Source organism: Nicotiana tabacum, chromosome 4, assembly GCF_000715075.1.
Source record: "Nicotiana tabacum cultivar K326 chromosome 4, ASM71507v2, whole genome shotgun sequence".
Taxonomy (NCBI): domain Eukaryota; kingdom Viridiplantae; phylum Streptophyta; class Magnoliopsida; order Solanales; family Solanaceae; genus Nicotiana; species Nicotiana tabacum.
The window spans coordinates 18,661,309-18,678,353 of record NC_134083.1 but is presented as its reverse complement, the minus strand read 5'-3'; the positions used below and the strand labels follow the sequence as shown (position 1 = coordinate 18,678,353).

Sequence of the window (17,045 nt, the reverse complement as noted above, 5' to 3'; positions counted from 1 at the left end):
ATACATAAAATACAAAACTTTTTAAACAAAAACCCAAGATCCCAAACTACCCAAAATCCAAATGAAGATTATATTACCCATTATCTAACAGGATACAATAAGTTAATAGCACTACCAAATACAAATGCAAAACTAGTAGCCACTTGCTACAATTATGGATTATTAGATACTGTATATACATAAACAGGACATGAGATAGCTACCATACCGGAGTTACACAGAGCATTTATGCAATACAGAAGAATAACTAAAGGAACGTTATTCTATATACGATTTTATTCAGCTACAACAGAGATATTATATGAAGAGATAAAGCCTATCATACAAGTTATCAAGATCGGACTTACAAGAGAAATGCTGATACCAGAAAGAATAGAAGAACAAGAAGAAATAGAAAAAATAAATATTCCAGACTTATATGCAAATAAAAGGATTATTGGAATATCTACTATTCAGAATGCAATTTGGAGCTATTATTCAAGAGAACAAACAATGATATATTCAAATTGCAGAGAGATACGAGAAGCAGATATGGAAGAATTAAGGCAATGGGTCTTAAGCCTTTTAAAACCAGAACAACCTACAATCACAAGAGCTATAAGGACGAATTTCATCTCTCCAGAGCTGTTAACAAGATATTGCAAGCTAATCAGTCACAAATACCCAGACCACATATGCTCAAAATGCAAAGGAGAAGATAACATTGTTCCGGACGTACAACTGGAATAATCGAGAAGAAGAAGACAAACTAAACGACAAAAAACTATGGCAGACAAGATAAAGTAAAAGATATATTAGATTCTTTTCTTTAAATAGATCCGAAATTTGTATAATATATCTTTTACTTTATCTTGTCTGCCATAGTTTTTTGTCGTTTAGTTTGTCGTCTTCTTCTCGATTATTCCAGTTGTACGTCCGAAACAATGTTATCTTCTCCTTTACATTTTGAGCATATGTGGTCTGGGTATTTGTGACTGATTAGCTTGCAATATCTTGTTAACAGCTCTGGAGAGATGAAATTCGTCCTTATAGCTCTTGTGATTGTAGGTTGTTCTGGTTTTAAAAGGTTTAAGACCCATTGCCTTAATTCTTCCATATCTGCTTCTCGTATCTCTCTGCAATTTGAATATATCATTGTTTGTTCTCTTGAATAATAGCTCCAAATCGCATTCTGAATAGTAGATATTCCAATAATCCTTTTATTTGCATATAAGTCTGGAATATTTATTTTTTCTATTTCTTCTTGTTCTTCTATTCTTTCTGGTATCAGCATTTCTTTTGTAAGTCCGATCTTGATAACTTGTATGATAGGCTTTATCTCTTCATATAATATCTCTGTTGTAGCTGAATAAAATCGTATATAGAATAACGTTCCTTTAGTTATTCTTCTGTATTGCATAAATACTCTGTGTAACTCCGGTATGGTAGCTATCTCCTGTCCTGTTTGTGTATATACAGTATCTAATAATCCATAATTGTAGCAAATGGCTACTAGTTTTGCATTTGTATTTGGTAGTGCTATTAACTTATTGTATCCTGTTAGATAATGGGTAATATAATCTTCATTTGGATTTTGGGTAGTTTGGGATCTTGGGTTTTTGTTTAAAAAGTTTTGTATTTTATGTATGTTCTCTATATATGTACGGGTTATATGGTTGTATGTCTTTTTGGCTTGGTTCAGACTTTCTTTGTAGGTATTTGTCTGTGGTGGTAGGAATATTTCGTTCTGGGTATTTTGGATATTTTTCTGTACGAATGGTTTTGAAAATAAATTGTTCATATTTATATTTGTGTATCTAGGTTTAATTTCTTCTTTCTTCTTTGCAGATGAACTGCTAGTTGTGCTACTTTCTGCAACTGCATTTAACAAACTGTTATGAGTTTTTAGGTGTTTCTCAACGTCACCTTCTAGCTCTGGATTTTTAGAGACTTCCGATCGTCTTATCTCAGCATTTTTTGAGTCATGCTGCTGACTACTAGCTGTTTTTATTATCCGTATCTCTTCATCTATACTTTCCACTTTCTTACAAAGTGTAGTCATGGCTAAGAGTAGATTTTCCATTGTAATATCTGGGTCAGTTTGGGTAGTTTTGTCTTGACAAGTAATCTGCAACAACCTTCTTGTTAGTAGTGATTATTTCAATTGTAAATGTAAAGTTTAATATATTTAATACCAGTCTGCGTATTTCTTTTGTTGTAACTGAATCTTGTGCTTTTCTGGTTATCCACCATTTTACTTGGGTATTATCTGTTCTTACTATAAATCTGTTGTAAACTATATATGGTTCAAATGCTAATAAACATTTATATAATGCAAATAATTCTTTTCTATTTTTGTTTCTTCTTTGTATTTTTCACATAATTGTGCAAACCATTATTGTAGAAATTTTATCCTAGCTCCTAAAGTATCTGTTAATCCTGCTTCATTCCAATCTTTTATTATTTTAGAATTAAAAGGTTCTGGTAATTTTGTGAAATATAATTTCCTTATTTCTTTTCTTCTGTATTATATGTTCCTTTATAATAATATTCTCTAAATGCACAAGTATATTCTTCTATATAGCACATATTACATATTGCTAATTTTGTTATTAGATTTCTATTTGTTTGTTTTTCCTTATTTTGTTCTTCAATTTCTGTTGTCATACTACTAAATTCGTTTCTTATGGCTATTTCATATTTGTATAATATTTCTATATTTGTTGTTGCTATTTCATCATTAAACTTTTTATTACTTCTTAAGGTATCTATACTTTCCTTTGTTAAATTGTGTAACCATAATTTTACTGTTCCTATGAGTGTTCTTTCTATATATCCTGGTGTTTCTGCCATTCCTATTTTATTGTCTACCAATTGTTTAGATACATATCCTATCCATAGTTGGATTGTTTTATTTATATCTGCTACGCAATCTAAATCTAAAAAATTATATTGTTCTGATATTGGTTTTGGTGTCCATTTTCTATTTAGTCTACTATCCCATAGTATATTATTTCTATCATATTGTTCATAGTTAACTGTATAATAATTTGGGTATAATCCTTTTGGATTTTTTACACCTGATGTACTAGGTTTTTCTTCCATATTTACATCTCCTGTATTTACTTCTATATTTTTTGTTTTTTCTATATTTTTTAAAAGTTCTGTATATGTTTCACTTATTTCACTTGATTCTGACTTTTGGTCATCTATATTGTTATCTATTTCATCAATTCTGGGAATTTCTTCTGGTTGTAATATTTGTTTAAATTTATTTATCTCATCTGTTAATTCTATTTCTTTATTTTTCTCTCTTTGTTTGTTTTCATATCGTGCTTTTAACATGTTTAATTCTTTTTCTAATGCTATAATTTTTGTGTTTTTTATTTCTTCTAATTGTTGTATTTCCTTATTTGCTTGATTTTTAATAATTTTAATTTCTTTTTTCTTATCGATTTCTTCATTTTCTTTACTTATTCTCGTCATAGCTGTCAAGCTATCTTCTAATCTTGCTGTTTCTTTTTCTATCATTAGATATAATTGGTCTCCTATTTTTTTATATCTTCTGCCTAGATTTGAAAATATTATTTTTATTTTCAATCCATCTTGGTTTTCATATGTCTTTTCGTCTACAGCAAATTCTTCTTTATTCATTTTTAATCTATATTCTTATCGTTTATTGCTATTGAATAATTGGCACTTATTATGAATTTAAATTTTTGATATATGAGATTTCCTTTTATTGCACTTATTATGCTTTTTTCTATAGGTTGTATTATTCTATCATCTGCTAAATATATTTCTATAGGGGTATCTATTCCTTCCCTAAAATATGCTTTTATTAGTATTTCAGTTACTCCTAGGTGTACATATTTAATTGGGTTTTTTGCTTTTATATCTTGTATATACTTGTTATCTAATAATTCTTTATATGCATTTTAAACTCTGTTAAGTCATCAAAGTTATATTTTTGGGGTTTTTGTGTTATTATACTATTTTCTTCTATTAATTCTATTTTTATTTTTGTCTTATGTTTATCCCATCCTTTTAGAGGGTTATCGTCATATAATTTTTCTAATTTATCCTGGATTATTTTTGCTTTATCTATTACAAATATAATAATTTCTAATTGAGTAGTTGTATTTTTACTTATATTTTCTAATTTTTGTGTGATTCTTTCACTTCCTCGTATCAATTCTGTAGTTTTTCGTTGTTTATTATTTACTCTTTTTGCTCCTACTTTATTTTTACATGGTGTGGTAAACCACCAGTGTGTTTTTGTTATTATATGTGGGTATAGATTCTCTAGAAATGGCATTCCTAGTAGCACATCTTTCGTAGTGAATTCAAAGTTATATATTTCTTCTATAGTTAATATTTTATCCCATATTTGTATTTTTACATTCTTGGCTTTGTAGTTAATCATACTACCTTCATTATTAAATCCTGTTACTACCATAGGTGTTTTTAATTTTTTCCATTTTTCCGTTGGTAAACAATTATATTTACATATATTAGCTTCTGCCCCTGTATCTATCATTGGTGTATAGTATCTATTATAATATCCTTCTACTATGATTTTTGCGAGTATATATATTTTCATTCTTCTGTTCTTTTTATTATTATTTTCTTATCTTTGTATGTTATGGTTAATTGTTTATCTCCTAGACTGTATGGTTTTACTTTTTCTAACCATTTTATTCCTAGTGTAATATTTTCGTTTTCATTTTCTTGACATATTTTAAATTGTATTATTAAAGGTATTCCTCCAATAATTATTTCTTTTTCTGTTATTTCTTCATTTATTATTAATTCTTTAGGTAATTCAGGGCATAATTGTTCAGTAGTTATTATTTCAGTTTCTGTTACTAGTTCTCTTGTAATATAGTTTTCTTCTTGTCCTGTGTTTATTAATATTTGGTATTTTCTTTGTTCCATGATTCCAGTTATATAGTAGTGATATGTTTTTATTTTTTCTTTTGTGTTTATATATTCTCTTCTTGATGTACTTATTCTTGATGATGTTGGTGTTTCATAAGTTAATTGGTTTGGTATACTTGATGTGCTTAATCTTTCTTTTACTATTTGTAAATCTTCTTCTATGTCAATTTCTTTATAGCTATATTCATTATTGTCAATAACTGTAACTATTCTTTCAAACGGGTTTTCTATTTTGATTTTATTAATTTTATTTTTTGCTCCTATTTTATGTTTTGTTGTTAGGACGTATAAGTTTTTACATCTAGCTGTAAATATTTTACTTCCAGGTGCTAATTCTATCCCTGACATTTTTCAGTATAGTACTAATGATTTATCTATATTCTTCATGCGTTATCACTTCTATTTCTTTTTCAGTCATTGGACTTCATTATCCTGGTTATCTATTTCATTATCTATTTCATTTTCTGTATCCGATATTTCATATATACTATCTTCACTATCTGGTTCATAATCTATATATTCTATCTGCATATATTCTTCATCATCAATTATGATTTCTGTTATTTGCTTTTTCTTTAGGTTTCTAGGTGCTTTACAGTCTTTAGCTATATGTCCTAATTTTCCACAGTTATAACAAGTACATTCTGTTAGTTTCTTTTTTGGTCTAAATGGTCTTTTAGTCTGGTAATTTTTTACATAATATCTTTTTCTTGGTTTTTTATTTTTATATTTTGATCTATATTTATTATATTTCTTTGTTTTCCATTTTTTATCATATTTATCTGTACATCCAAATACGGACAAGATCCATGTCCAGGTAAATTCATTACAATATAAATAAGTAAGGCAAGTTCATGCCCTAGGAAATTCATCCCGAATATATATAATCATCTACGCTCACTGGGGATGTATACAGACTCCAGAGGGGCTCCTTCAGCCTAAGCGTGATATAAAGCCTTTATGGCCTACTGCAGGCGGGCAGTCCCGATCCGTGTAATAATAAAGCCTATAAGGCCTGCTGCAGGCGGGCAACCCCGATCCATAAAATAGTAAAGCCTATAAGGCCTGCTGCAGGCGGGCATCCCCGATCCATATAATAATAATAATAATGTATAAAGCCATTATGGCATGCTGCAGGCGGGCAACCCCGATCCATTTAATGATAACATACATAAAGCCAATATGGCCTGCTGCGGCGAGCAATCCCATAAATATCCTCACAATGGACGAATATGACTGAGTGTGAAATGTATATATTTTTTTTGAAACAATTGAATCAACAGCAACACGATCCCATGGGTCCCAAAAATATTGGCACGTAGCCTAAACATGATCTTTAATAAAAGCCTCACTCAATTTCTTTAACACGTGGGAAATGTTCAGATAATAACATGATTCTTTAATTTTTACAACTTCACAGGATTTATTCAAGTTACAAGTTCTATGGTGCACGTCCACACGCTCGTCAACTATCGTGTGCGTCACCTCCAAACAGTTTGTATAACACCAATTCGGGGATTCATACCCTCAGAACCAAGTTTAGAAGTGTTACTTACCTCAAACCATGTAATTCTTTACTTCGCTATGCATTTGCCTCATGAATTGGTCTCCAAACGCCTCGAATCTAGCCATAATTAATTCGATTTAGTCAATAAAATTTATTGAAATTAATCCCATAAGAAAATACTAATTTTCCAACAAAATTCAAAATTTATCTCAAAAATCGCCCGTGGCACCCACGTCTCGGAACCCGACAAAAGTTACAAAATCCGAAAGCCCATTCAACCACGAGTCTAACCATACCAATTTTACCAAAATCCGACCTCCAAACCCTCAAATCTTATTTTCAAATCCCTAGGTTCAAATCCCCGATTTACACCTCAAAAATACGTAATCTAGTCGGATTATTCGATGATAAGTCAATATTATGGAGTAGAAATGATCGCAAGTGACTTACCTCAAGTTTCCCTTGAATTCTCTCTGAAAATCACCCCAAATTCCGTGCTTGAAGGTCCAAAAAATGGCAAAACTCGAAACCCCTTCGAAATGTATACTGTCCGGGGGTTCCGCACTTGCGACTCACTTAGCCGCTTCTGCGGTCTCGCAAGTGCGAGAATTCAACCGCTTCTGCGGTTTCGCCAAGCCTCCACTGGAGTCGCTTTTGCGAGCTAGGAGCCGCTTCTGCAGGCTCGCATTTGCGAGGCTCGCTCCGATTTTGCGGAAAAGCTTGCTTCTACAATGGCTGGTGCGCATATGCGGCTTCGCACCTATGATCAAACCTCCGCAGGTGCGAAAATACCTGAAGCAAAAATTCCAGCAGTGGTTTTAAGTCCGAATTTTATCCGTTAACCATCCGAAACTCACCCGAGGTCCCCGGGACCTCAATCAAACATACCAACAAGTCCTAAAACATCATACGAACTTAGTCGAACTCTCAAATCACCTCAAACAATGCTAAAACCACGAATCATACCCCAATTCAAGCCTAATGAACTTTGAAATTTCAAGTTTTCACAAACGACACCAGAACCTATCAAATCAAGTTCGATTAACCTCAAATTTTGCACACAAGTCATAAATGACATAACAGACCTATTAAAGTTTTCAGAATCGGATTTCGACCCCGATATCAAAAAGTCACCTCCTGGTCAAACTTCCCAAAAATTCGACTTTTGTCATTTCAAGTCTAATTCCACTATGAACCTCCAAATAATTTTTCGGACACGCTCCTAAGTCCAAAATCACCATACGGAGCTATTGGAATCATCAAAACTCCATTTTGGGTTAGTTTACGCATAAGTCGACATCCGGTCACAATTTTAACTTAAGCTTTAAACCTTGAAACTAAGTGTTTCAATTCATTCCAAAACCTCATCGGACCCGAACCAATTAACTCGGTAAGTCATAAAATAACTGTAAAGCATAAATTGAACAGCAAATGGGGAAACAGGGTTGTAATACTCAAAACGATCGGCCGAGTCGTTACAGGAAAAACCCAAGGCTGACCAGGCTTGCTTCTGCGGACAAAGACCCACTTCTGCACCAAGTCTGTCGCTCCTGCGGCTCATCTCTCACACCTGTGGCTGGCCCAACGCAGGTGCGATTCTGACAGCAGTTGGGAGCTTCAGCTTTGGCTCCCAATTTCCAACTTGGTCCGAGCCTCGTCCGATTAACCCCCGAGGCCCCCGGAGCCCCACCCGAACATACCAACAAGTTTGAAATCATAAAACGGACTTGCTCGAGCCCTCGGAACGTGTAAAACAACATCAAAATTAAGAATCATATCTCAAACCAAATTGATTCAACTTAAAATTTTCAAAATTTTCAAACTTACTCCGAACGCGCCGAAACATACTTAAACTACTCGGAATGACACCAAATTTTGCGTGCAAGTATTAAATCACCATATGGAGCTAGTCTCAGGATCGGAATTCCAAACGGACCTCAATTAATCCAAAACCTACTCCAAACCAAATTTAAAGAACATTTAAACCTTCAAATAGTTGATTTTTCCTATTAAGTGCTGAAACGCTCCCAAGTTGTCGAAAACTCGATTCGAACATACGCCCAAGTCCAAAATCATCATACGAACCTATTGGAACCGTCAAATCCCGATTCCGGGGTCATTTTCTCAAAATGTTGACCGAAGTCAAACTTAGCATTTTAAGGCCAACTTAAGGAACCAAGTATTCCGATTTCAACCCGAACACTTTCAAATTCTGAACCAACCGTCCCCGCAAGTCATAAATTAGTAAAAGCACATACATGGAGTTTTATTTAGAGGAACGAGGTTCTAAAAGTCAAAATAACCGGTTGGGTCATTGTATTCTCCACCTCTTAAACAAACATTCGTTCTCGAACGGGTTTAGAATTTTACCTGGAGTGCTGAATAAGTGTGGATATCTGCTCCGCATGTCCTCCAAGGCCTCCCAAGTCGCTTCCTCGACTGGTTGGCCCATCCACTGTACTTTTACTGCAGTAATCTTCTTGGACCTCAACTGGCGAACCTGTTTATCAACAATGGCAACTGGCTTCTCTTCATAACCCAAACTCTTATCTAGCTGAGCCGTGCTGAAGTCTAATACATGAGATAGGTCGGCATGATACTTCTGAATAGTATTGTATTTTCTGTTTAAGGAACATCATTGGATATCCTATATAAGTATTAGATATGTTTCATTAAAGTCTTTCTACTTGATTTTACATTGAGTCTAAAACTTCTCATGTTCAAGAAATATATGCTTCACAGAGCCGATCTTTGTTGACATGTCTTTAACCTTTTCACATAAGTTATGGATTAAATGAGAACCATATTTCTTTTGTGGAATTTAAATGAAATTACTTTTTATTTTTTTTAATTTCTTCAAAATCTAAAGAACTTGATATTTTTGCGTGGGGAAGCTTTCTATTAATTGATATTTTCCATTTTAGTATATTTGCATACATGTACATAAATATTTTGTTGATTCCATCTCACCTAAATTTATAACAAGATCACTTTATAAGTTAACTTTTTTATGACAGCTGACGAGTGTCTAGCGTATATAAAATTCTAACTCGTACTTTATCAAATAATAGTATAGAAAGATGTCGAACCCACAGAGATTGGTTTATCTATTCTACAGGCGTTTCTTGTTTTAATTACTATTTGAGAAAATCATAAAGAGTTTAGTTGTGAATTAACTAACTAAAAATGCACGAATAGAGCAATAGAAAATATTTTATTTTTCACAAATATAATAAAAAGGTGTTGGGATCCTGACTTCACTTAATATTTCTATTATATAGTAGAATTATTATTCTTCTCTATTTCTCAAAAATGTATAAATGCTTCTCACGATTACAAATATATATTATTACTAAAGTTGAATAATTAATTACACTCCTCTCGGTTATACAAATTAATCTTCAAAATAGTAATATCAAAGAACAAGAAATATCTGATTGAACTAAAACATGCTCTTGTTAGTAAGTCCCTTTCGGTTACCCTACTTGTTATAACTGATTATTACACTATTCGCCTCTCTCGATTACAAATAAGTGTAAAATTAGTTATAACATAAAAGAGATAGATGTTACTGAATAAATATTAACATTTATCAATACTACAATTAACTATATTATTTCTTCCGCCTCTCTCGATTACAGAATTAATAAACAATTAATATATAGTACAAGATAGATAGATGTTAATAAATCAAATAACGTCTAACTGTAAAAGCAGGTAAAAGTTAAATAAATTTTTTTAACTCAAGCATGTGAATTTGAGGAATAATATCTACTATTATATAGACATATTAAGATCTGCCTTTCTCCCAACACAAGAAAAGTTACTCCATACTGGAATTAGTACTAATAATGAAAATATTCTTGTCCATTAAATAAGAAAATAGAAAGAAATATTCAAGAAAAAGAATTCTCCCTATTTAATTAAAAGCAAGAACTAGAGTAATTTCCTACACTGGAATTTAATTAGAAACAACAATTAAACCACTATTATAATTTAAAAGAAAAGATAACTCGATACTAGTGAAAGAAATAAAGCAGAGAAGCTTTAAGAATTTGGATTCAGACTTCTAGCTCTATGCTTTCTCTCCACTCCGATACCCTCTTCTGATCGGGCAACATCTTCTTCTTCTTCTTATATAAGAAAATTTCATGATGACTTCTCGATTTGGTGCTAGATTTTCATGGCAAATCTAGATTTTGCATTTGCAGAGATGGGAATTCGACTTCTCGATTTGGTTCTAGATTTTCATGGCAAATCTAGATTTTGAATTTGCAGAGATGAGAATTATGTCATTCTAAATTTAGATTTCGTCGATTTCATCATGGCAAATTGAGACTTGGTGCATTATCACTGTAATAATGAATCATAGCTCAATCTTACACTTCTTTGTTGTATTTTTCTTGAATATTTATTTTTCTTTTTTCATGCTGCGCACAACAATTCTTCTATAATTATTCCTGCAAAATAAAGTTAAGAATATGAAGGAAACATGATAATGAGAGAAATTATGTAGGTAACATCTAGTAAAATGCACTTATCAATTGCGCGAAGCGCGAGCAAATTAACTAGTTCTTATTTCAAATGAAGCATCACTTAAAGTATCCTCTATGGGTTTTCAAGCAAACATGAAGTGCTTTATATTTCATTAACGTTGTTTTGAACTGATACATGTGAAATACTCATATCTAAGAATATGATCTTAAAAAAAAACAGAATATAGAGGTACAAAAAAGTGTAAAGAGGCGGCAGATTAAGATACGTTCCATATTAAATTAAAAGTCTTAAAAAACACTTTTAATACTTGTATCTAAGAGTTACCCAACTATTTTGGCGCTCAATTAAGGGATCAGAGAATAAGGAAAGAGGAGAGTAGAGAAAAGAGGAAAATTGTGTAACTAAAACTTTCAGTCATTTCAATTGTAAGAAGCAATAGTCGAGTGGGGAAGATGTGGCTTTTCAGACTTTTTTAGAACTTTTTCCGTTATAGTAGTAATAATAATTAGTAAAGTAAAGTCTATTGGATTTAAAGCCTCTTCAGCTTTAAAGCCCATACCCATAAAGCTTTAAAAAAAAAGCAGCAGCCAGTTAAAAGGAAAATGAGGCGGAAAAAAAGTAGTAAAAGTAGAAAGAGAAGAAAGCACACATGCAGACGCAGGGGCATGTGGAAAGCAACGAGCAAAGTTGCAAATGAATGGGGCAAAATGATCCATAAACCCGACCCGCATAACATAATACCCAGTAAAGTTCGCCAACTCCCTTGTGTATATGTTGCCATCCATGCACTACTCCATTTGCTTTCCAATTCCTCTCCTCAATTTGAAAGCAAAGGTTTCTATATGGAGTTGATGAAGCGCGTCTGCTCTGACTCTCCATATGTATGTTTCCTTTTTTCTTTTTCCTCGTCCATAACACAAGTTTCTTCTGATTTCACTATAATTTACTTTTTTGATCATTTCTCCTTGCCAAGCATCTTTCTTTCTTCTATCTTTTATTTATAGTCCAGTTTATGCATTAGAAAACTGCTCTTTTCTTGAAATTTTATGACAGATTTTGTTTTCAAGAACTCAAGATTCTAAGTAGAGTAGATAGATATTCACCCACTTTGCTTCCAACTCGTGATATACCTCCTCGATTATTTTGGACTCTGATTACTATAGCCTTAAAGACAGAGACAGGGGCATGCTTGACTCTTTAGGAAGTATAAAATTTTTTGAAAGAATGAAGTGCGGGTACAATAGTAAACGTGAGGAATGAAGAAATCATTGATATTCCAATTTAGATTGCTTGATTGTTAGCTGCTCATCCTTAGAGTTTAGATTTCATTTTTCCATTCTTAGAGTTCAGTACTTTTGGTAAAACTTGACTGCATTATCAAAATTCCCTTAGGAATCTGATCATCCGTTCAGCTGTGAAACCCCTTCCCCTACTCATGTTTTTCTTTATCACTTTCTTGTTTTTTCCCCTCTTTTTTTTATTAAGTTTGTCCTTTTGTGTTTGATGAGTGCGAAAAATCGTAGTATGGAGCTTTCTTGATTGATGATGGGGTACACCATGCTTTATATCTTGCTACCATTAAACCTTATGTTTTTGTTGTTGTTGTGATTCTAATGGACAAACTCTGTTTTTATTTCTGGGTGGTCAGGTATGGGATAGCAACGGAGTTTCACAGTGTTTCAGCAACTTATATCCTTAAATTTATTTTTGTTCTTTTATGCTAAGAAAGTTATACAAATTGCAATTATTGTTTATTACCTTAACCATATTCACAGTTTTAGGTTTTGGAGCTAATATCGTGACTATTGTCCTTGTTGTTGCTATTAGAGCAGGTAAAAGGAGTGTCAAAGATGGAAAAAGGGTATGTTGCGTCTTCATTGCAAGGAGTTGTTTCCTTTTACCAATCTGCTTAAATTGGTTATTAAATTTTTACTACACATTTCCTTTTTTTTCAAAAAGAAGAAAGGCATTGCCTCTGTATAGTTTCTGATTTGGAATTTAAACCATGTATTAATGCTTAAAAGTGAGGAATGGATTATCCTTTTGTGTAAAAGTAAGACTCCTACCATTGATTATATAATAAGTGCAACCATTCCATTTAGGAAAGTAGATTTCATTTGGCATGATCTGCATTTTGGGAAGCATGCACTTAATTTAAAATGCATCTTATCAACCATACGTAGTTGCTTTTACCTATTAGATAATGTTCATTGTTGCTTCCCCTGATGATAATTAACAGGAAATAATGAATTTATCAGGCATTGGTGCGTTGTGCAAGAAAAAGTTTAACAATGTTTTTTGCCCAATCATTGTTGTCATGTGGCTTGGTAATTGTAGTTCTCAACAAGTTTCTAATGGGGGAAATCACATAGGATTTTGGCACATAAGAAGGATATATAGAGATGAAAACATGGCTCCGGAAGTGTTCATGTCTTTTATCTCTTCATGTTATTTATCTTCTGTGATTTTAAGACTGAGGGTTTCGTGCTACCTTTTTGTTTTAGACAATTGTACTTTGGATGCTCTTTCTTGGTGTTTGTGGAGTTTGATATACTTAAAGAAGACAAAATAGCATGTCCTTATTTATTATGATTACTCTTTTCTGTCGTAGATATGAAATGCCTTGTTTCATGTTTCTCATTCCTCTACCTAACTAACTTCTCTTTCTAACTCGTAATCATGCAAATTATTTCCATGGAGGCTTCACTTACATAGTTGGATTAATGTTTTCCTTCATGAGGTGCTTCATGGACTAATAGTTACAGGAATTAAATAGGTACCCCGACTAGTAAAGGTTTCCTTGCATCTTCTACCTGCATTGGGTGCAAGCATGGGACTCTTTGACATGATTGTGATAATCAAGAAAATGCTTGACAGTTTTCCTGAACCATATCATGAATGGCTCTTCAGATTCTCACAATTCTCAGTATGGGTGAGCTTTGCACTTTTGTACCAAATTATGTATTTGTTAGCAGCGGCTTCCATTTTTAATCAGGCATTATACCTTTACAGGCCACTATTCTGCTGGTCCTTAAGTGTGGGCACTGCTATGTCATTTGCTGCAACCCTATCATATGCGTTTGGTGGATGTTGAAATTTCTTCTTTTGGTACCCCATTTACAAAGGGATTTTTCTTCACTTCAGGTATGCCTTTTAATTTACTGGAATTTAAGATGGTGAATATGTTGGATCTATGAAATTTACTTTCTCCGAGGAATACTTGTTTCTGTTGTTAAATGCATCTCAATTCATTTTTAAAATTGCTCCTACAAGTAAACAATCTGGATCTTGTTGCACCTCAGAATTAGGTGATATTCTTTTATTCTTGAGGAATGCATTGAGATACTGTTTATTACTTTATTTCAGTTCATGTATTTGTTGAGATACTGTTGTTGTTGTGGGCATCTGCTCAAAATGTTGACTCTAATGCCAAAGCAGATTATTAGATTCTCTGCAGTAAAGGTGAAACGAAAAGCGGAAAGTGTTAGCTTTTGAAGCTTTTTGGTTTTCATGGATATACACCCTAAGGTCTATGAACCATCATCTTATGTGAGAGAAAGTATCTGTTGAGTAGGCTTTATTGCTCTTGAACAATTGTTCATGATCAACTCTTGATGCTTGTTCCGATGCACACATTTATCACCTAGATTCTGCTGACCACCGAATATTGAAAGAGTCTACTATAATTTTGCCGTTTCAGGTTCTACTATGTCTTAAAGAAAGCTGCAGTGCTTTATTAGATGTGATTTTTGCAGTTTTGATTAATATTATCAGAACTACAGCACGGCCTCAGAGTAGAAGGTAACTTCCTCTTTTTGTTTTTGGCATTATGTAATTGTATTGATACAAAGATCCAGCTGTCTTGAGTCTTCCTAGTGCAGTTGAGTTAATCGCATTGAACATCTATAGAAAGATTAGAGGTTACTTGACAGATGAAAAGTCAAACAAAAAAGAATATCATCCCGGTAGGGATAGGGCTGTTTATTTTGGAATGGCTTCCTGTTATTTATAATGCATAATGGAATCATAAAACACAGTATTTATCCTCTATCACCTTGCTTAAGTTCATTTTGTTTGTGTCAAGATTCTGGTTATTCAACCAGCAATTAATATGTTAAACATTAGAATGTTGATAGTCATATAATCACTTGAATGACTGTTGCTTTGGCTCTCTGAACTTTCTAAATTTTAATATATTAAAAGGGCAGCCCGGTGCACTAAGCTCCCGCTATGCGCGGGGTCCAGGGAAGGGCCAGACCACAAGGGTCTATTGTACGCAACCTTACCCTGCATTTCTGCAAGAGGCTGTTTCCACGGCTCGAACCCGTGACCTCCCGGTCCATGAGATCATGGACCAGTTAATATATACACAATAAATATCCTGCAATAACGTTTTTCCTTTCTATTTACCTACATTGTGTTGGATTTTCCATGCAGATGCATAGAAGTTTTTGCCTATTTATCTACCAGGATTTATAATTATATCTAGTTATTTTTTATTATATAGGCTCCATGTGAAAATATGAGCTGGCAATAATTTGTAAGAGTTTGAAACTTCAATTATGTTGATTGAACACTGATTGCATAACTAAAAGTTCATCTATAATTCATTAATCGCATGAAATAAACAGTTCCACGGAGGAATTGCTTCTGCCAAGTAAAATGGACACTGGTCAAGGTAGCTCCGGAGGAGTGGTATGTATATCTTCTCCATTCATCATATGAGATATCTCATGTTATTTATTGAATTCCATCATGGGATTGTTGTAACGTGAAAACAACTGAGACCTGTTTCACCACTTTGGTGATGTCAGAAAGCACTAGTTCTTCTTATAACTACAGTACTTTCTTTATGTGCTGAACCTGTCTACTTTTTTACTTTGCATGCAAACTTTGGTTGCCTATAACATTTTTACTTTCTGTTCTTGTTTCCACTGTTTATCCTAATCTTGAGACAATGGGTTTCATTGGGATATTAGTCAAAGGGAATTATATGCAACTGCTGGGATCTGATAGGATTCAAATCTATCAAACCTGTAATGGAATGCGGAGTCAAAAGGCAGCTTGACTTTGAAGATTTGCTTGAGCTACCCATTGATATGGATCCTTCATCCTGCCACACTTTGCTGTTAAATTGCTGGAAAGCTCAAGAAAGAAATGAATATTCCCGTCCTTCATTAATCAAAGCAATTTGTCATGCATATGGATGGCCATATTTCCGTCTTGGTCTTCTGAAGGTAATATGTTTTGTGACTGCTTTACGTTAGTCTTGGAAAAATAGAGAAGAACCAATGTGTCCATGTCAGCAAGCTGATGCTTCTTTGATAATCACAGTGATGAGAGTTGTGACTATAATATTGGATTCATATACATTGATTTGATGTTGCAATATCTCAACTTAATGCTTCCCCGTGTCTGTTTCTGTTCTCTGTTATCAACTTTCTTAGTTTTCTCTTTCTTTTTCCTTTTTAGTTATGACCAGATAAATCCCAAATTATGCATTTATTACACCAGAAACTTGATTTATAGAGAGATATAGTAGAGACTATTATTCTTAATTATGTTTTCTGCAGGGGTAGACGGTAGTGAAAATTTCAGCTATATTACTCTTTGACCACATTTCGTGCTAAGCACGATGGCCAAGAATTTTAAAAGGTGCAATGATTTTGTATAATGCAAGCTGGTAACTGTCGAAAGTTCTGTCTGATTTTAGGTGACTAACTTTTCATATTGCATACCGTGGGAAGGCACGGGAGAAAATATGTTATTGATATTAGATGAACAATACAATCCAAGAGGTCCTTATTTATAGCTATACTATACAAGGACATACTACTCCTCTACCAATGTGGGACAATACTATACTATATACATGCTGTAAACTAACACTCCCCCTCAAGCCGGTGCATACAAATCATATGTACCGAGCTTGTTACATATATAACCAATACGAGGACCAGTGAGAGACTTGATGAAAATATCTGCAAGTTGATCATTCGACCTCACAAACTTTGTAGCAATCTCTCCTGAAAGTATCTTTTCTCTGACGAAGTGACAATCAATCTCAATGTGTTTAGTTCTCTCATGGAACACCGGATTTGATGCAATATGAAGGGCAGCT

At 33.3% G+C, this 17,045-nt stretch overlaps 1 protein-coding gene across 3 annotated transcripts in view; it reads left to right on the top strand.

Moving 5' to 3' along the window:
- LOC107796656 (ABC transporter C family member 13) overlaps window positions 1-17,045 on the top strand; it is a 58,648-nt gene that overhangs the window by 19,468 nt on the left and 22,135 nt on the right. For all 3 annotated transcript variants that reach the window (XR_012708554.1, XM_075251471.1, XM_075251470.1), the window contains exons 18-24: window positions 12,573-12,614; window positions 12,699-12,785; window positions 13,701-13,856; window positions 13,937-14,068; window positions 14,625-14,725; window positions 15,556-15,619; window positions 15,904-16,161. Coding sequence is in view for 2 of the 3 variants with exons in the window: in XM_075251471.1 (XP_075107572.1) it covers window positions 12,573-12,614; window positions 12,699-12,785; window positions 13,701-13,856; window positions 13,937-14,068; window positions 14,625-14,725; window positions 15,556-15,619; window positions 15,904-16,161 (840 nt within the window). In the remaining variant the exon portion in view is untranslated. The remainder of the gene's footprint in view (window positions 1-12,572; window positions 12,615-12,698; window positions 12,786-13,700; window positions 13,857-13,936; window positions 14,069-14,624; window positions 14,726-15,555; window positions 15,620-15,903; window positions 16,162-17,045) is intronic.